This window comes from Strongylocentrotus purpuratus, unplaced genomic scaffold (assembly GCF_000002235.5).
Source record: "Strongylocentrotus purpuratus isolate Spur 01 unplaced genomic scaffold, Spur_5.0 spur5_contig_816, whole genome shotgun sequence".
Classification (NCBI taxonomy): Eukaryota; Metazoa; Echinodermata; class Echinoidea; order Camarodonta; family Strongylocentrotidae; genus Strongylocentrotus; species Strongylocentrotus purpuratus.
Genome location: NW_022145520.1, coordinates 1,762,070 through 1,782,547, shown reverse-complemented (window position 1 = coordinate 1,782,547; position 20,478 = coordinate 1,762,070). Strand labels below are relative to the sequence as shown.

The following is a 20,478-nucleotide window of genomic DNA, read 5'->3' as shown; positions in this document are numbered from 1 at the left end:
TGCTGTGGGGCTTTTTTTTAATGCACACCAGCATCTATGAAGCCAGTCGCACACAATGACCATAAGGTATGTTTTGTTAACATTGTCTTGATATTACTGGATCGTGTCGTCTGTTGTTAGCCAAAAGGGCTTAACCCTGTATTAAATAATACAAGTTAAATAGTCGATGCATCTGGCTTTGAACGGACGATGTAACAAGTGATTGAAATATTCAGTTTATGGTACAGCCCATACTTCTGCTGCTAATTAAACTGACCGTGAGTAAAATGGATTTTTACACACAGACCAACCAGTCAACGTGCATAGAAGGGAGATGAGCCTCATGGAAGAAATAAACAGTTTTGACTCGTACCTACACTATATTATTGTCTATCCTTTAGTTCACTGTACTGTTACATCCTTGCACCAAATTGGGTTAAACATGGCTATTACAGATAAAGTGCCTTTGGAAATTTGCGATAAATAGACTTTGCTAGAAGTTGCATGTAGACTAGACTTAATAGTTGCAATTTAGATTTAACAGGTGAGCTTGCACTAATAAGTAGTTAATAAATGTCTCTACTCAATTTTTTAAAGTCTTTAAGTAAACTGCATTAATTTCTCACATCAGCACTAATATTGTCATATTTTGCTACTTGTTTGGGATGCCATATAATTGAAGTAGAATCTAATTTAAAGCTCATATTTTGTATTCTGTAAACTAGACACTGAAGGAAGGTTTACTTTTATATGTTAAATATTAATGTAGTATCTGTATTTTGTATTGATCACATTCAATCTTAAATCTGAACATTATTTAATTGGTGATATATTTTATTCAGACCGTAATTGTAGTTTGAAACCTTTATGATTGAAACCAGAGCTTTGTTAACATCCAGTGGCGGATCTGGGGGGGGGGGGGGGGAGGGGGCTGCCCCCCCCCCCCCCCCTCTGGAAAAAAAATGTGTAAAAACTTGTAAATTTAACCTTTTTTGGGAGTTGGCCCCCCCCCCCCCTGGCACTCAAGGGGGGGGGGGGTGCAAATTTTTGAGGGCCAAAAAACACACAAATTTGCTCACTACCACCCCCCCCCTCCCCTACATTGAGGGCATTTTCGGCCGGCGCGATTTTTTAATTTTTGGGAGCAAAAAGAAAAAAAATTGGGCCCCCACCCCTAAGATTTCCTGGATCCTCGCCTGTTAACATCCACTGGTGTTTACCAGAACCACAATGCACCATAATATGAAGGGAAAAAAATGATTACCGGTAATTTTGAATATTAAATAATTTGTGTGTATCAACAGTCTGAAATCAATATATTTTAGATATAGATAAGGGTACTAATAATATGTTTGCAGAATAGTATTAACACTGACAAGGCTACCCCGGGAAGAAAAAAACAAACATATTAAACAATTATTAGTAAATAGTAATATTGTACGGTACTTGTAATTTCTTAGAAGATAAAGTTGCAAATTTGTGATGAAAATTTACAGGAATTAGAAAGGTCATCATATTGTGAAAATCTTGAAACATTCCTGAGAATATAAGAAATCATTTCATGAGACTCTGAATCCGGTTTAAAATAATACTTTATGCTATCAGCAGCGGAAATATTGATTTATTGAACTTTGGAAAAAAATAATCTGCCAACCTGATGTTTTTTTGTAGACATTGGGATGTTCAGAGACTGGATTTCCTCCACAATTAATAATGTACAATTCATTCATTGTGGAAATGAAACTGGTCTACCGTAACCGTTTTATCCGATACACATTAGGAGAACAGATAAGAGGCAATCATAATATCCCTTCATGTATGTTTGAAAAAGAAGCTTATTTGATTACACTTTTTGCTAACAATCTTTTCAAATAATCTCTAGTATATGACTTTAAAAATGATTTATGTTTTACCTAAATTTGTTAAGCTTAAGTATTAGTGCTATGTCACATTAAGGGTCAGTGGCACAGCCCCCGGGCAGACACAGGGAGGGACACTTGCATTGTGATGACTTTTCCTACCACTTTGGAGGGGGGTGCCATCGCCCACCCCTCCCCCCCCCCCCCCCCCCCCCATTCCTGAGTATTTTTACTATCTCTTAAGACCATTGCCACCCCCTATGATTTTACCTGTTATCCCACTGATATTGCTGCTAATTCACTTATAATTAAGACTATGTTTCAGCTTATAAATCATGCTTATCTAGTATACAATCACTACGATATATATTTTTGCTTTACCAGTATTTTATTCTAATTCTCTTTTTAAAAAAAACACCATTTATCAATAGTTTGCATGCTTGCCTTCTAATAATCATTAATTATTTTTTTCACTTCAAATTTGATGATGTACATGTATTCCCATAAAATATGAACAATTTTTTACCTATGTATGTGGAGTATTAATATTTCATCTGTTCAGAGCCCTAGAAGGGCTTTAACATTCTTCTGGTTTACTACAGTTTTGTAGTCTACATGTAGTCCCACTGTACTGATTTTCATGTCGGCAGTAGATGCATGCGATGTTGCATGTGCACTCCATATTTGCCGAAAGTACTCTACCGTGAAAAGCGGGCTCTTGTCCGTGTATATCAATCACTTTATAGAATATGTGTAAATAAAAGGTAATGATATAAGTGATCCTTTTTATAGTGTTTGATGTGTTCTGTTTTATTTCTAGCAATCGTACAAGATGTCTTGTATTTTATTTTTAAAGAAAGAAGTACTTCTATAAACACTTGCCTACAATCTTTCACTTTCTATCCAGTCATACTTGGATCTTTTTCATCGCTCCCAAACTTCCTACATGTGCATATTCTGTAAATCTTGTTTTGTACCTCCCCTTTTTTCCCCTTTCCTGTCGATTACCGTAACTGTTTCATACCTCGGTTACACTGGCCAACTCCCATGTCTCTATCCCCTCTTCCTTGCATTCCTTTCCTTCTCTCTTTCTCCATTTCCCTATCCTGCCTTTTTAGCTGTCTCCCAATGTCTGTCTCTCTTCCTCTACTACATTCTCCTTCTTTCATCTCTTTCTCTCTCTCTCTCTTTCCATTTACCTCTCCCTCTCTCTGTCTTTCTCAGAAATCCTGATGATAGTTTAGGTCTCTTCATCTTGGACGTATGTATCTCTTTGAAACATATTTCAATGAAAGACACCCACTCAAAATTCTTGTAACATTACCATGTTATTCATATATTGTCCTGTAAAGTCAAGAGATTGAAATGAAAAATAAAATGCAATAAAATTCAAATCATAAACAGAATACACTGTTACACCAAGTATACACAGTTATAATATGAATTTACTGATACACGTAGCTTTACATGATGCACCTTTCAAAGAGAAAATTTACATCGAAGGATAATATTCTATGTCCAAAACATTAGAATAGGATTGAAAGTTTGAAACCACATCCTTGATATACTAGTACATGTTAGCTCATCTCTACAAAGTTCACGTGATTGGTAAATGCATATTTTGCAATATAATTCATCATGCATGCACACAATTGGAGGGTTAGTGCCATTGTGTTATATATAGCACTGCTATGCATGGTTCCCAGATTTTCTTTGGAATCACAGAACATGCAAGTTGATAATGATGGATCCTTAATTCATTTTAATCTTTAATTTGAAATGCATGTTCTGACCAAGAACGTTGAATTTGTGAGACATTGTAGTGCAAGAGCCGCGACAAGAGGCCATCATTATCATCATTTCTCAACGGCATATGATATAAAAAGTTGTTTGATTCATTTTGTTGACCATCTGCAAAAAAATCCAACAGTTTTTCTCGGTCTTTCCCATCAGCTACAGTACACACTGAATTGGGTTATTGTTCAAAGTCTTTTGCGATCACATGACCATTAGGTCACGACGAGGCAGATGGGTTGGAGCTCAGTCGTAGTTTGCGGACGCTCTCGGCCAAAAGGTCGTCTTGCGTGACGGGGCCTGATAGGAAGCCCTCTGGGTTCTTTGCGAGCGTTGCTAAGAGTCCTTCCTTGTGCTTCTGGCTGGCTAGCTCAGCTAAACACTGGATGGATGGGAAAGAACAGATGAGATCATTGACATTGGCACAAAAAAATTTGGAAAATAATTAACACACATAGATACCCATGTATCGCAGTATGTAAGCACACATGAACAAATGGTCTCCAGAGAGCTGGGGAGATCCTAAGTCGAACTAAACTCTAAGTTGGACTTAAACATTATAGAGAGTCATTTGTGAACTTAAAATAACATATATTCAAAAGCACAAATTCAAGTATTTAGACTTATGAAATCATGTGAAATCTCCCTGATAATAGAAATGTGAATGATTTGAATCAACATTTTATGCCATTTAAAATAACTTTTACAAAATATTTCTAAAGATGCTAACGGCTTTTCATAGTTGTTAAGTCCAACTTAGGATCTTTGTGAAACACTCCCCAGGAAGGGTATTAATTCATACATTCACCATAGAGTCAGCGACCTTCTGGCTCTAAACAAATGATTTAAGGAATTGTTTTGGGTATGATCCTTTTTATTTTTTCTCACTTTTTAGATTATGAATCAGAAGAAAATGAAAGACGAGGCAAAAAAATAATTTCAAAAACAAACATTGATTTCGAAGAGGTGAAAGAAATCCAGATTAACGGGTTTACTATTTACTAATGACCAAATCTAGATATAAAGTAAGTAACAGAATGAATCCTTTACCATATGATGATTACATTTACACATATAAACTTTTTTAAATACAGGCAAGCCACTCGGTAGTATCTTTGAAATTCAGAATTTACCTTAAATGTCTTTGGTTCATAGATGGCTATATGAGAAAGGACCTTCCTGTCAAGCCGAATATTGTGCTGTTAAAAAAAAATAGGAAGAAGAAAAATAACATTAAAATCATTTCAGCAGAAATACATAAATTTAACTTGGCTATGCATGGTTAATTATGGATTAAATATAAGCAATTTTTCATAATGTGTTTTAGAGTACACTCAACAGTTGAAATTTTTGAAACACATTTTGTGGATTTTGATGTTTTATTGAAATTGGGTCAATTCTATGTAATTTCTAAATGAAAGATAAACTTTGATAATCATGATACATGTATAAAATTTGATCTTAAAATGGAATTAAAGGAACTTAGATATATTTGTTGATCATAGCTGATTGAATGAAAAATCCACTGTTTATGGTTAAGACCAAGCTAAGATTTCTAGAAAGCTAAACATTTCATGCGACTACAAAAATTGAAACATTGCATACACATACACCTGATCATCTCAATTCTTACACAGGTTTACATTGCTTGAATTGAAATAACAAGCCTGTTTTAATTTCTACAGAATTCACTGATTAGCAATGTAATCTTACCTTCAAAAGATTTCCAATGAATGGTCCATACGTTAACCCATGCTCCTGGACAGCGGCACTGATTCTCAGGTTCCAGAGCTAGAGGAAAAATGACCAAAAAAAGGAGAAAAGATGGATGGTGGATCTTAGACACATGCAATATATATGGCTTGATTTTTATCTAGGGTAGTGTGTCTAGACGCTTTCCAAAACTAAAAAGTAACCACTATTGCCTTTGTATGCATCAAACAGCAAACCATCATAAATATTCATCCTTTATAAATATTGTCTAACATAAGTCTTGAAAGACTTATGAAACATTGCATGTGAACTTCTTCAAACTACTGTCTTAAAGGTAAAGACCAGTATTGGTAACGCCCCAATTTCAAAAAATGAAATGGAAGCTCTCATTACCAATCATGTGAAAGAATATGTTTTGACTAATACATGATGATAAAAAATTTGCCGGGAAACCGCCTACTAATTCATATATTTGGTAAATTTATTTCTCTCATGGTCGTGTGAGAGAGATAGGGTAGTCCCATATACATCTTTCTGTGTATAGTGCTTGTAACTTTACGAAGAATGGGCCAAATTTCTTATCATTTTGATGATTCCAGAACCTTGCAGATGCTAGATGCTAGATGATCAACCTTTTCTGATCGATTCCACAACGTTTCTTTCACAATGCAATCGCATGACCATTACTGGTCTTTACCTTTAAATCAACTGTCCGTATGTACACAACCTGGGGGTGGGGTAATCAGATTTGGTTTGGACGGGGGTGTGCCGCTAAAACCCCGAAACTCATACGCATTTGGGTAATTTGTCTCGAAATAAACGCCCATTTTTCACAATTTCTGGGTGTTTGCCATGCAAGTATTTTGGAAATTTTGAAAAAACGGACCCATGTTTTGGGATATTTTTGTGAAAGATGGGACCCATGTTTAATGATAATTTTTGTTAAAGTAAGTAACCCATTAGAGCGGCACACCCCTGTAAGTCTAAATATGTGAGTACCCCCCTCCCCCCTGCGGGTCAGTACACAACCTGTCCGGACACACAACGTCTGGGTATAGTAACATTCTTACCCTCCTCATCTGTCCCTTTTTCTTCTTGCGGCCGGCGGTTGAATTCTGCCATGCCCTCCTCACAGCTCTGACAGCCACTGAAAAGCAATTCCTCCTACGGCCAAAGTATTGCTAGAAAAGAATCAAAATGCAGAGCACACATCGATGTTTAGACCTCTAGATCATTTTTGCGTCACTGAACAAAATTATTGAATAGATCTATGAATGATTATGAATAAAAAATATTAAAAAAAACACCAACTGACCAAGTCCAAACAAACAATTGCCAACATAGGTCTAGATCTAAACATTATTAATGCTTGAGTATTGATCTAAATCTTTACGGTATTCCCAGCACTAGCAATTTATTCCCCCTTTTGAATTTTTGCTATCATCAAAGTTACAATGACATGTTTGGTCAAGCATAAAATGGATTTTTAAGTTCTGTCTCTCGGCTAAACATGCTCACACACGAAAAGAAACATGTGGGACTGGCCACAAATGTCATGTTCACAAATGATCAATTTTCGTGCTCTTACCGTTGACTGGTCAAGGTAGAATCTCTTCCTCCAATATCTGTCCGGTCCCCTTGACCTGATCATCCTCACAAGAGATAAGTGGACCATTTTTATATCAATTTATATCTCATACAAATATATTCTCAGTCTCGATTTCGGCTCCGCAGCATGTTGTTATAAAACTCCGGCCGATATCCGATCCGATGTTGTTTCATTCAATCCCTTATCCGGATATACATTTCGACGTGATTGTTTACATAAATAAAACAAATAAAAGAAAAAAGAGAACTACCATATCCGGCCTAGTTTATGGTCCCCCCTTTTACAAATATTTTCCACATCTGCTCTCTCTCTACTACTCTATATGAATTTCTAGCCATTTTCATTTACCCTAGCTCCTTTATATATAGACCCCCCATCTCTCTCTCTCTCTCTCTCTCTCTCTCTCTCTCTCTCTCTATCTACTTCCCCTCCATCTATACCCATCACTTTCTCTCTCCATACCTATCACTTTCTCTCTCTCTCTCCATCTATACCCATCAATTTCTCTCTCTCTCTCTCTCCATCTATACCCATCACTTTCTCTCTCCATACCTATCACTTTCTCTCTCTCTCTCTCTCCATCTATACCCATCACTATCTTTCTCTCTCCATCTATACCCATCACTTTCTCTCTCTCTCTCCATCTATACCCATCACTATCTTTCTCTCTCCATCTCTCTCTCTCTCTCTCTCCATCTATACCCATCACTTTCTCTCTCTCTCTCTCCATCTATACCCATCACTTTCTCTCTCCATACCTATCACTTTCTCTCTCTCTCTCTCTCTCTCCATCTATACCCATCACTATCTTTCTCTCTCCATCTATACCCATCACTTTCTCTCTCCATACCTATCACTTTCTCTCTCTCTCTCTCTCTCTCCATCTATACCCATCACTATCTTTCTCTCTCCATCTATACCCATCACTTTCTCTCTCTCTCTCCATCTATACCCATCACTATCTTTCTCTCTCCATCTCTCTCTCTCTCTCTCTCCATCTATACCCATCACTTTCTCTCTCTCTCTCCATCTATACCCATCACTTTCTCTCTCCATACCTATCACTTTCTCTCTCTCTCTCTCTCTCTCTCCATCTATACCCATCACTATCTTTCTCTCTCCATCTATACCCATCACTTTCTCTCTCTCTCTCCATCTATACCCATCACTATCTTTCTCTCTCCATCTATACCCATCACTTTCTCTCTCTCTCTCCATCTATACCCATCACTATCTTTCTCTCTCCATCTATACCCATCACTTTCTCTCTCTCTCTCCATCTATACCCATCACTATCTTTCTCCGCCTATACCCATCGCTTTCTCTTTCTCTCATCCTATTCTGTAGTCATTGTTGAATGGCATCATCTCGAGTTCATGAATCACAAAGAATGGGTAAATAATATTCTAACATTCACAATGACCCTCACATGTCTAGATACTTCTTGGAAAAATAATTTCTTTAAAAGTGATCCCTAATATAAAACTCCATGTCAAAACCAGCAAAAAGTTCATAACCAATATCAAGACACATACCTCTTGATTTATAACCAGGAGCTTTTGTGTAAAAGTATGTATCTGTAAATGTAATTTTTTTTTATATGACAAGTCATTTCATTTCAACTTCAAATTCTATGGGAATCAATTCTGAACTCTGGAAGCATTAGATATACTTCGAGGGAGGGAATAAAGAAAAGGAGAAGAATTTGTACATGCAACTGGTACATTTTGATAAGATTTATTATTAAATGTATATATCTTCAATTATTTCAGCTCAGACCCAACTTTTGGCTATTTAGAGATACATAAAATATACAAAACTGCACTTACATGTGTAAAAAATACATGGTGAAATATAGTAAATAATAAAATAATTTAATAATAAACACATTTTTACTTTACTATCAAACGAGTGATTGTAATACAGGGTTTGCTTGTCAATCATTGGTAAAAAGTTCAGCTGCTTCATACTATTAAATTTGACTGCGTGTTCGTATATGGCATTTTAACTGTTTCTTCTACTACTAATAAAAGTGGGGCTTGTATAGCGCCCATGTCTGTCAGACTTGACACTCCTGGCACTCCAAAATTATTACCCCGGCTAAAGCATGGCTGCCATTATAGAGAATTAGCATTTTAAGGAAATAATTCTTGCCAGGTACTATTTTACTTAGTCTTGCCAAAGGACATTATACCACCGAAGGAGAAGGTGTGGTTCAAATGGAAAATCTAATTGAATAAAAACCATGCCAGGACTGTGACCAATCAGTATATGATATGAATGCAAGGGTGACACAAGAAGATATACCATCATACCAGGGGGGGGGGGGTTCACAAAGATCCGAAGTAGAACGTAACTCAGTTGGACTTAAAAATAAAGGAGAGCCATTTGTAGCCTTAAAATGAAATATATTAAAAAGCAGATATTCAAGTATTTTAGACTTTTCATAAATTCCACATAAGAACATGAAATCTCCTTGATAATAGAAAATATGAATGAATTGAATCAACATCTTATGCCTTTTAAAATAATTTTTACAAAATATTTTCAAAGATGCTAACGGCTTTTCATAGTTGTTAAGTCCAACTGAGAAATAAGTTCAACTTAGGATCTTTTTTAGTTGCTTTATAAAAGAATTCACAGAAGGCGCTGATATACCACCTCCTCTGGCAAACTGTTCCAGGTACCAATTACAAAATTTGAAAAGAAGAATTTTCTCACATCAGGCCTTGTATACTGCCTACTGAATTTCAGTCAATGACCTCTTGACTGGTTCCCCTTCCTTACTACGTACAAATATATAAATAAAAAGATACCGGTATTCTGAAAAATTGATCAAACTAAGTTGGGAGGAAAAAGGAACATTCTGAATTTCCAGTAATATAACTTACCACTAGCTTATAGTGCTAATGGGAAAGTTGTTGATCAAAACAAACAAATAATTTCATTGGCATGATATAATGTGCATTTATAATAAAAACAATCCAGTGAGTTGAATATAATTTGCTAATCTTTGATCAGACTTTGCTTATTACATGTACACCAAAATATGAGTCCATTCCTGTTGCTGGACATCGAGTTGTTCATGATTAGGAGTGATTTGATAAAACAATAGTCACTGAAGTGTCTATAATCTATATAGAGGAAATACACAATGAAATCACTTTCCATGATCAAATTGGCAATTCCATGTTGATTTTGTAATATACATGGTTATTTCTTAAACTAAGAAAGGGTGTAACATACAAGTATTGCTACCAATTTGAGCAAGAAAGGCAGATTCATTGAGACCTTATCTCAGAACTACTATGGAGCATGTATCTCTAACCCTTATATAGACACACAAACACAAATGATATATTTTCTAGCATAACAAAATCTTTATCCTTACTTACAGTGGTGGTTATTTTACCTGACTGCTAAGAAAGCATACAGTTTTTTTTTATACAGGGGTACATGATGGACATGGCCCTTAATATCAACTCTAGACCCCCCCCCCAAGAAAAAGGGGGGGGGGGGGTACACAAAAGAGCCTTGCATACAGACCCTCAAAATATTGAACTCCAGGGGGCCCATTTTTTGAAACCATCTAACTTGAGAAGTCTTACTTCTTGGACATCTCATTGACATATGTGTTATAGAATTAACCCACGATTCTATGGGATGTCCAGGAGCTGCCTGGGAAAAGACTGCACCAGGGTGGTCCATGAGGGGTATCAACATTAGCAGTGACAGGTTTGAATTTTGAAATTACAGGTTTTAAAATAAGAGACCAGTTAAACTTCTTTTCCAACCAAAACTATTTCTGTAATATTGGTCATGAAATTAAATAAAAATGCTCCAAAGTAAAGCTCCGATTGCACCAGAGGGCAAATAAGGACCCTGGAGCCCTGGGGCCCGTTTCTCGAAACCGTAATAAGTCTAACTTCTTGACTATCTCATTGAAACGTGTGTAAATTGTATAACTCAGGTTTCAATGGGATAGTCAAGAAGTTAGACTTATGACGGTTTCGAGAAACGGGCCCCTGTACCCTGGGCAGAGGAGACTTTGTTCTTCATACACATCTGTTCATACTCCTTCCACGTTTCAATTTTACATGTTTGGATTTTTTTGTGTGAACCATCCTGCTGCAGATACATTTGAATTTTGTGAGTATGCCTGCCCTGGTAAACTGTATATGGGTAAATCCAGAGGATAAAAAATGATGGTTGGTTGTTCATTGGGCAGATGCCCTTCTTAAAAATGAAAATCATAGGAAAGAAGTGCCAAAGGTATTGCCAAGACTTCTTACAAATCATACTCTGTATCTTTAAAGCCCCACTGTACTACTTGCTCCCTCTATCTAGAAAACAATGCATAGGTGACCATGTTCCCCATGATCCTTTTTTTCTTATGTTAATTGAGAGCTGATTTGATGAGATAGACACTTGTCAGTGACCTTGCAGGGAGGTCTAATCCCCCCTGGCCAAACTAGTACAGACGGGCTTTAAAGTTCATGGATTGACTGAACTATACATCGGTAAGAGCATCTTTCCGTGCATGTGATCTTCTGTGTGAATCCAGCGAGCTTCTCCACTTGAATTTCTTGTTGCATCTCTCACACTCATACGGCACCTCGCCCGTGTGGAGTGGCATGTGACGCCGATAGTGGTTTGAACTGCCGAATGATTTGCCACAGATCTCGCACACATAGTTCTTGCTCGTCTGCTTCTGCATTGTACCTCTTTCCAAGGTAGTACTACCACTAGTACCAGACTTCTCTGTAGACCTGATCCCTCTACTCTCTGGCTCATGTACCTGGTGAGGTGGAACATTGGCTGTAGGACGTTGGGTTGTTTGCATCACGGGTCTATCAATTTTCTCAGGGTCAGTCCCATCCATACGCTTTTTTGTCTGGACTCTCTGGAGATAGGCCTCATCTCCGTGTATATACATGTGAATCTGCAGCTCCAAGTCAGAGACATAATCCATTCCACATTGGGGACAAACAAACGGTTTCAGAGAAGTGCTTGCCGACTTCTCATCTTGACTACACCCAGGGATCGGTTCGGAGTGCTCTTGGGTCAGCTCGTTAGCAATGAGAGACACGTAGTCAGAGCTGGAAGTAGGTCCTTTCTTTTTGTTGTGAGACTTGATATGTGAATCTAATGAGCTTCCCCACTTGAATGCCTTTTCACACTGGTCACACTGAAATGGCTTCTCTTCTGTATGCAAAAGCTTGTGCCGATGATAATTGTTTTTTATATGGAACACTTTGCTACAGACTTCACATTCAAAGTTTTTAATTATTTTCTTTTGCTTATGAAATTTATCTGTTTCTAAAGGGTTACCAATCCTTCCTGTGTGGGGCTTTTCATTCCCCTTGGAATTCTCAGGATTGTTCTGTTTTGGTGCTTCTTTCGCTCTACCAGAAAGTTGTGCCACATCTGTATCAGTTCTTGGCACAGATATTGGATCATACTTTGTGTCTTCATGGGTGGAGTTGTGACTTTGTAGTTGCATTTCCGTGTCAAAATCCATTCCACATACCAAGCAAATGAACATTTCGTCTCCAACAGTCCCCTCATTTTCTTCAAGGGTTCCATCTGGTTGCTCTTGCATGAGTTCACCAGACTTCTCAGCATCAATGAAGGGAAGAGAGTCATCACTAGAAGTTCCTCCTTTCTTTTTGTCGTGAGACTTCTTGTGCGAGTCCAGCGAGCTTCTCCACTTAAATTTCATGTGACAAAGACTACATTGGTATGCCATCTCACCTGTATGGATAGGCAAGTGTCGCACATACCGGCTGCGATGGTTAAACACCTTGTTGCAATACTCACAAACAAACTGCCTCCTGTTCCGCTTTCTCGAAAGCACACCTGTCTCTGACGTAGTGCCTTCAGGCTTCCTTGTGTGGCACTTCTCCTTATGCTTTGGTTCAACATTGCTCTTTTGAGTTACATCCTTAGCCCTGTAAGAAACTTGAGCTAAACCTGTATCAGTCCTTGGCGCTGATCGTGAGAAGTACTTGTGGACTTCATGTACAGAAGCGTGACATCGCAACTTGTGTTCCGAGGTGAAACTCTTTCCGCACTGCCCGCAAATGAAAGCTTTGTCCAAACCTCTTTCCTCTTTAACTTCAGGAATCCAGCCTGATTGCTCTAGTGTTGCCTCATCAGATTGCTCAGAATCAATTACGGAGATAACATCATGATTTGTAGCATATACATGTAAATCCCTTTTTTCATGTGTTTTCTTATGTGAAGCCAGTGAGCTCGCCCACATGAATCTCCTGTTGCACTTAACGCATTCAAAAGGCTTCTCTCCTGTATGTAAACGCTTGTGCCGCAGATATTTATTTTTACAGAGGAAAACTTTGTAACAAAACTCGCATGCAAACACCTTGTTCCTCTCCTTTACTGCACTTGGATGTGAGGTAACAGCAGTGTTTGCACTCGGAGTGGAAACTCTTGGCTGCCTGGTCTTCCAAGATATCCCCCACTTTCTTGATCCCTGAAGCTGCTTCTGTTGCACTACGCCAACAGCAGGATCAGATGTTTGGTTAGTTCCTGCACCAGTCATTGGCAAGATGGACTGGCTATTCTCTGTAGGCATCGTGCTGGACACCACCACACTTCTCTTCGCGGGATCAACCCTATCACTCTGCCACTGCATTTGAATTTCAGACGTTGGAGGATCAGACTTACGCCCATCAAGTACACACGTGTGACTCTGCAGCAGGATCTCCGTGGCACAATTCCCTCCACACAGACTACAGACGAATCCATCGTTGGCATTTTGAGTCACTTCGCCATGTCCATTGACCTCAGGAACACATTCTCCACTATGTCCCTGTTGGTGATCATTCAGATGCTCTGCAGAATGCACAAGAGAAATATCGCTGGTGGAGGGTTTATCTTTTCCACGATACTTCAGACACGCATGTGTCACCAGTGAGCTCCTCCACCTGAACTTCCTGCCACAAACCCCACATTTGAATGGCATTTCTCCTGTATGTATCCGCCTGTGTCGCTGACAATGAGATTTAAATTTAAACACTTTGTTGCAGATATCACACGGAAAGGACTTCCTTCTTTTGCCTTTCATCTTTACAAGAGGAGGACTTTGGTCTCCTCCTTCACCAGACATGGGCAAAGAGTTTTCCCTGAGTTGTTTTGGATGAAGTTGTTCATTTTGTAAAGCTGTCTGGGACAGCAAGTCCTCATACACAGGATTTATTTTGGTAAAATCATCTTTACCTGCTTGAGATGCCCAAAAGATACTTTCACTGTCTTCACTGTTACATGTCTGAAGCAAGTCAAAAAAGTTTGCTCCATCACTGTCCAAGTGTTGGTTGACCTTTTTGTCAATCAGAGCACTTGCATCGCTCTCTTCATGAGAAATAAACACACCAGTCTGCTTCACTTCTTGCTTGCTACTTGCCTCTTGGAGTTGATCACGATTGTCCATCTTTGGTACACCATGAATTTTGAAATGCTTCATCAGCAACTCCTTCTGTCTGTATCCCGTTCCACATTGTGAGCACACAAAGGGCCTCGCTGAGCTGTGTACCTCCATGTGATGTTGCAAGAGGAATGGACCGGCAAACCTGCTATTGCAAATGTCACACTCGTACAAGTTCCTCTGGAAATGTCCATCCAGGTGCTGCCGAAACTGTCCCTCCCGATTAAAAGTCTGTCCACAAACATTACAAAAGAATGTCTCTAACCTTGTACTTCCAGTGATATCCACCGCATCATTACTTGGTATCACTCTCAACGGATCCTGCGAGCCTGACTTCACTTCCTCGTGCTCCTGAAGGTGACATTCCAAAGACAGCTTTGATTCGAACCTCTTTGAGCATTTCGGACACATATATATGTATTTATTGGTATGATTGTGCATTTCTAAGTGTCTTTGAAGATCGTGGACCATGTCAAAATTGCAGTTGCATAGTTTGCATTGGAACTTCTCCACTCCACGAAGGTGTCCCTGCTCATGTTCTTGCAGCTCTGTATCTGTAGCATGCGTCTTTGCACAGAAGTTGCCTTTGTCAGATCCTGTGCAGGGATGTCTTGCAAGTAAATCCTTGCTTTCAAAGTGCTCACCACAACCTCTGCAGGTCACGACTGTTTCCTCTTGGTGCGTTCTCTCATGCTTCTCCAGTTGAAGACTATTGTTGCAGGCCTTGTGACAATATCTACATCTGAATAATGTCTCCATCCTGGTGAGATAAAGGTTTTTTGTAGAGCAGACATGTAGGAATGTTACTCATGAAGACGATAGCAAAGTCTCCTCCTATGTCATATTGTGATCTGCAAGGGTTAGAGAAGTCAATGAAATGTTCATCTTATGTAAGTGAATGATATTACCAAATATATAACAGTGACTTGTGAACAAAATACTGAATGAAATCTCTGAAGGATCATACAAACAATAAGCCTACTTTGATTTCAGACATACTTTCAAAAGTCAAGATGAAAACAGAAATCAAGAACTGAGAATAAAAACTACCATAATGACATTATAAACATGCTTGTTGTCGAGCCTTATCAGTTAAAAATACTTGTAAATAGTTCCCTTCACCAGACTCATGATCACCAATTCTTTTATTTGAGTGACTTATGAACCAGAACCCATAAAGCACTGACTAAACCATAAAAGTGATTCACATCATTGAGGGACACCTTTTGAATTTATAGTTTGATTGTTACAAAAGTAGGTTCCACAATAAAGGCCGCCAACAGCTCTGCCGTCCATGCTGTCAAGAAAGGACTGATACTACACTACAACATTTGTTGTTTTTCTATGCTGACCTTCCGTGAGACCAAGAGAGCAGCCCCTATGATGTAGTAGTCCCAGATTCTAGAGTCTATGTAGGTTAATTGAAGTAATAGTCCCGGATATTGCAGTTCAGGTAGGTTTCGTTCAGGCAATACATGTAGCCCCAGATATTGAAGTTTACATAGGGTTCATTGAAGTGATAGTCCCAGATATTGAAGGTCAGGCATGGTTCATTGAAGTTAATAGTCCCAGATATTGATGTTTAGGTAGGGTTCCTTGATGTAATAGTCCCAGATATTGAAGTTCAGGTCGTGTTCATTGAAGTAATAGTCCCAGATATTCAAGGTCTCATCAGGTGTGGTGAAACAGCCATCCTCCTGAACACAGAAATGACAAAACAAAGAGAAAAACTCATTAACATTAATCAGGAGAGTAAACAAATTTGATTTGATTTGATTTATTTATTTCTGTTTGATTTTCTTTTTCTTTTGCATTTTTACAAATATATAACAAACAAACATTGCAAATGTACACATGACAAAACAATATATGTAGAATAAAGTAAGGCTGGTTGTAACTAATCAAAAACATGAAACAGGAGGGTTGACAAAGTAAGCAAAGCTTGATAGTATGACTACCCTCAAAGGATACATAATAATACAAATATGGAGGAACAAAATATTGATAAAAGGGGAAAAAGACAGAAAAAAGAAGAAAAAAAGAAAGGTTGAAGTTTGGCAGAGATACAAAATGTAAGTAATGTAAATAAAGTGATACAGCAGACTGCTGTAGGGAGACAATATATAAAGTCTTCATGACAAAGTGGTCTGTCTCAGGTCGCTTTAGTACAGCAGGGTTCAATGAGAAATGTGGTCTTTCTATACAAGTGCCAGTGGTTACCCATTTCCCTCTACACTTATAATAAAGAATTTACAGTAGCTTCTTTGTAACGCTTAAAGTACAAGTCCACTCCGAAAATAATTTACTTTCAATAGAAGCAGAAAAATCAGACAAACTAATCAAAAAAGGTTTGAGTAAAATCGGATATCTAATAAGAAAGTTATGAATTTTAGAAAAAGTACCCGGTATGTAATACTAGATCTATAGAACAATGGAAATCACAAATTGCCAATTTGGTTATCAGAACTTTATCAACTTAATCTTCATTAACTGTTCATATAATGGTCATGATATAAAGTCATTATATTTCTCATACCCTCCGGGACAATTTTTTAATGTTTTTTGGAGTATTTTTCCTAAAAACGAAGACATTATAATATTCACTTTTTCACAAGGTTTCACGGCAAACCGCTGCACAATTACAATACAACTACACACCGAACCGACGAAGGGGTGCGGGCGCACGAGCGTGTATGAAGTTATCGACTGGGATCGACTTCACGCACGCTTGCGCTCCCGCACCCCTAGGCCCTTCGTCGATACGGTCCACAGTGTATGCATTTGTATTGTATTTGTGCCTTGGTTGGCCATGAAACCTGTAAGAAAGTGAATGTTATAATGTCTTTGTTTTTAGGAAAAATACTCTTACAAAAAAGATAAGAAAATTGACACGAAAGGGGTAAGAAATATAATGACTTTATATAATGAATGGATACGAAAGTTCACTAGCGCCTAAGTACTTCATTGCCTTAAAACAAAACTAGAATGAGAATACAATATCATAAATATTTCTTACCCTTTTTTTAAAATGTCAGATTAATCTGTTCTGCAGATCATCAGTAGAAAATTGGAAAAATCTCATCATGGCACCTGAATGAACAAGGAGGAAAAGGGAAATTAAAGTGGATTCCTTATAGACTACACCAACAACAAATCACACACACATTTAACACGAACAAAACAACTGTAACAACAAAACAACATGAAATTGAAAGCACAACAGAGGAAAAGATCGACTTAAATTGGCCTAGAATCAACTCAATTTTCAGGACACAACTAGACCTAATCGTTATTACCATAAAGTAAGTATCAAATTGGCATTACAAGAAAGTTATTTCCGTTTCCATTTATAGTAGCATTTTTCATTAGTATACTTCTAAAGTTATTTCTGTGTAGACCTAGGTCTAGGTCTAGGGAAAAAAAATCGAAACCAATGCTACGTCTGTTAATAGCAGCTCAAAACATAACGAATGGGACCGAGCAAGTAATATTGGCCCGAATTCGATCGTCATCCAAGTAGATCTAGACCTAGGCCTAATTATTCGAATGTATTTTATGTGTATACCATTACCGGTACTTTAACTGTGGCATTGATAATTTACCTGTCTCTTCTTTCTCAAATTGCTCAATACCAGATATTTTGCGATCTTCTGTGGCTTGTTTGACCGCAATCTCGTCCTGTGCCGTCAGAGAGCATTGACTAGCAAAGATTGGTTAGTCACGAAACTAAGCACGCGAGCTCATTGTAGTACATGTACATCGTACAAAATTTTTTTTTCGAACTCTCCATCCTCGTTCTCATGCAAAAAGCCGACTAGACTATGAAAATATGGAATATAAAAAAGGAGAAAGAACTTTTTGACCCAGGCTTTTTGATAACCTCAGCTCAGGCTCTTCTTCACACAGCAATCTCAGCCTACCTAGAGTACTACAAAAGTAAGTCAGAGTAAATTGTCCTGACACTAAATGGTCTTTGGTGCAGTATAATTTGAAGGTAGTCTGCAAAGCACAGACTCTTATTTGACACTTAACTACAGTCCGAGCCTTGGCAGCAGGCGCGTACACAGGAGGGGTTGGGGGGGGGGGGGGGGGGGGGGGGGGGTTGGGGGTTAAACCCCCTCCCCCTTTGGTATTTTTGTGTGTGTAAACCCCGCCCCTAATTTTTCCTAACCCCCCCCCCCCTTATGGATTTTTTTTTTTTTTTTTTTTTTTTTTTTTTTATTTAAAAAAAATATATATATTTCCATGGCTGAGCTAAAAAAGCTGACCTTACCCCCCCCCCTAACGGAGTAAAATGTCAAATTTTCGAGACCAAAAAAAATAAAATAAAGCGTCCTCTTACCCCCCCCCCCCCCCCCCCCAACCCCCCGCTTATTCAGCGGCGGGCTGAGTCGTTGCGAAATGTTCGGCCCGATTTATAAATGTTAACCCCCCCCCCCCCCCCCTGAAAAAATCCTGCGTACGCGCCTGTTTGGCAGAGCCTATATTTCAGATTATAGTTATAGCCCGGAGTTATAGTCTTACATCCCACACCCCCCACCCATTTAAGTTTGGTGACACCTACTTGATTTCAACCCCTTGGATTTCTGTCATATTTTCTATAGGCCTATTCATAATTTAAATTAGGCCCTAGGCGCTATACAGTGGCGTATAGCATGGTCTCAGTCATGGGGGTGGGGCCCCGCCCCCCTCCCCCCTACCCCGGGAACGGAGGGACGTCATGCGTGTTCCCAAAATCTCTGGCTCGTAACAAAAGGTCTACCCGTATTGACTTTACACACTGGACTTATGCTGAAAGGGGTGGGGGGGGGGGCGGCTGGGAACACGCATATGCGTACCCTAAATACGTGGGGGGGGGGGGGGGGTACCATGCAGTCTTTGGTCTAATAACTAGATGGTCAACATTTGATGGGGCAGATTGTCCAGGCCGGGAGGGAATATGATTTGCATTTAAAAAATGAAACGGGCTCATACACATAATCTCTGTCTCTTTTCCAGTATGTCTTCTATATTTCACTCCTATACATCCGCCCATTTTTTTTGTCCTTCTCTGCTGTAAGGTTCATCAAGGACGCAAATCGGATCATAATAATAATAATTCTACATCATACATGCTACAGAGTCAGTTTCTGTTTACAGGTTTAATACTCAACATTAAATCAAATCATTATGAGGTGCATTCACATAACACTTTGGAGAGCATCTTCGAGCATTCTGTCTCTTTATATTATTTCTGATTATTTCACGTTCCGTTTCCTTTCCTTTAATCTCTTGGGAACAGGCACGTATAGCCTGAGTTTGATGTTTTTTTTTTTTTTTTTGGGGGGGGGGGGAGGAGGGCACATACATGTAATCGATCGAGGTAAAAAAAAGTGGTAAAAAAAATTGGGGGCACGTGCCCCCCCCCCCCCCTCCGTACCCCCCGTGGCTACATGCCTGTTTGGGAGGGGGTCAGAACCACGTACCAGAGAAGGAAGCATTTGCAATTATTAGAACCACATTAGGCGCATTAATGTCCACCGGCACTTCCTGGGAAACTGAAAAACGAGGCCTTCTGATTGGTCAGAAGTTAGAGAAAAATGATCTGTCACGTAGCGAGACATTGTATAATGCTATCCTACTTCCTACTTCACCAGTAGTACTTGCAAAATTGATCTCGAGTGTATTAACTGTGTTGTTATCCCATCATTCTTTTAAAAGAAATACAATTCATCATGCTCTCGCATCTCTCTTCTATCGTTGTTTAATTCTCTTTCCTTTTTTCCTTTCTCCTTTAACTCAAAAAAATTCTCTCTTTTCCCCCTTTTCCCATCTCTTTTTTTTTGGAGGGGGGGGGGGGGGGGGGGAGCTTTACGCCTGGCAGGAGGGACCCCATATTTTGTTTGTCGTAATTTTCAAATGAAAGTTAATTTTGAGTTGCTTAGTTTGATGGAAAATAAAAAGGCATCCTCTTAAATCTATTTTCTTGTAAATAGCGAATTTTTTTTTCTTCATAAAGACAACAGGTCCTTCTAGAGTAAAACGACAAAGAAGTTTGATTATTGTTAAAATCATTTGCATGAATAGAAATAAATGATTTG

General features: G+C 38.7%; 1 protein-coding gene and 1 long non-coding RNA gene across 4 annotated transcripts; both read right to left on the bottom strand.

Annotated features, from left to right (window-relative positions):
• Positions 1–3,153: 3,153 nt before the first annotated feature.
• On the bottom strand, positions 3,154–7,120 carry LOC754330. Its single transcript, XR_004063043.1, has 5 exons — positions 6,934–7,120; positions 6,416–6,526; positions 5,346–5,423; positions 4,766–4,831; positions 3,154–4,014 (listed from the first exon to the last, which is right to left on the bottom strand). It is a non-coding gene; the product is annotated as a 39S ribosomal protein L20, mitochondrial (long non-coding RNA).
• Positions 7,121–10,927: 3,807 nt separating this feature from the next.
• LOC105439574 (zinc finger protein 91-like) lies at positions 10,928–18,106 on the bottom strand. 3 transcript variants are annotated; one of them, XM_030979619.1, is made up of 4 exons: positions 18,001–18,106; positions 17,415–17,488; positions 15,751–16,095; positions 10,928–15,249 (listed from the first exon to the last, which is right to left on the bottom strand). In XM_030979619.1, the coding sequence occupies exon 4, from the start codon at positions 15,155–15,157 to the stop codon at positions 11,465–11,467; it is 3,693 nt and encodes a 1,230-aa protein (XP_030835479.1). In that variant the 5' UTR covers positions 15,158–15,249; positions 15,751–16,095; positions 17,415–17,488; positions 18,001–18,106; the 3' UTR covers positions 10,928–11,464. The 3 variants fall into 3 exon arrangements, with proteins under 3 accessions (XP_030835479.1, XP_030835475.1, XP_030835486.1); XM_030979615.1 differs by having other exon boundaries at positions 10,928–16,095; XM_030979626.1 differs by lacking the exon at positions 17,415–17,488 and having other exon boundaries at positions 10,928–16,095.
• Positions 18,107–20,478: the final 2,372 nt, after the last annotated feature.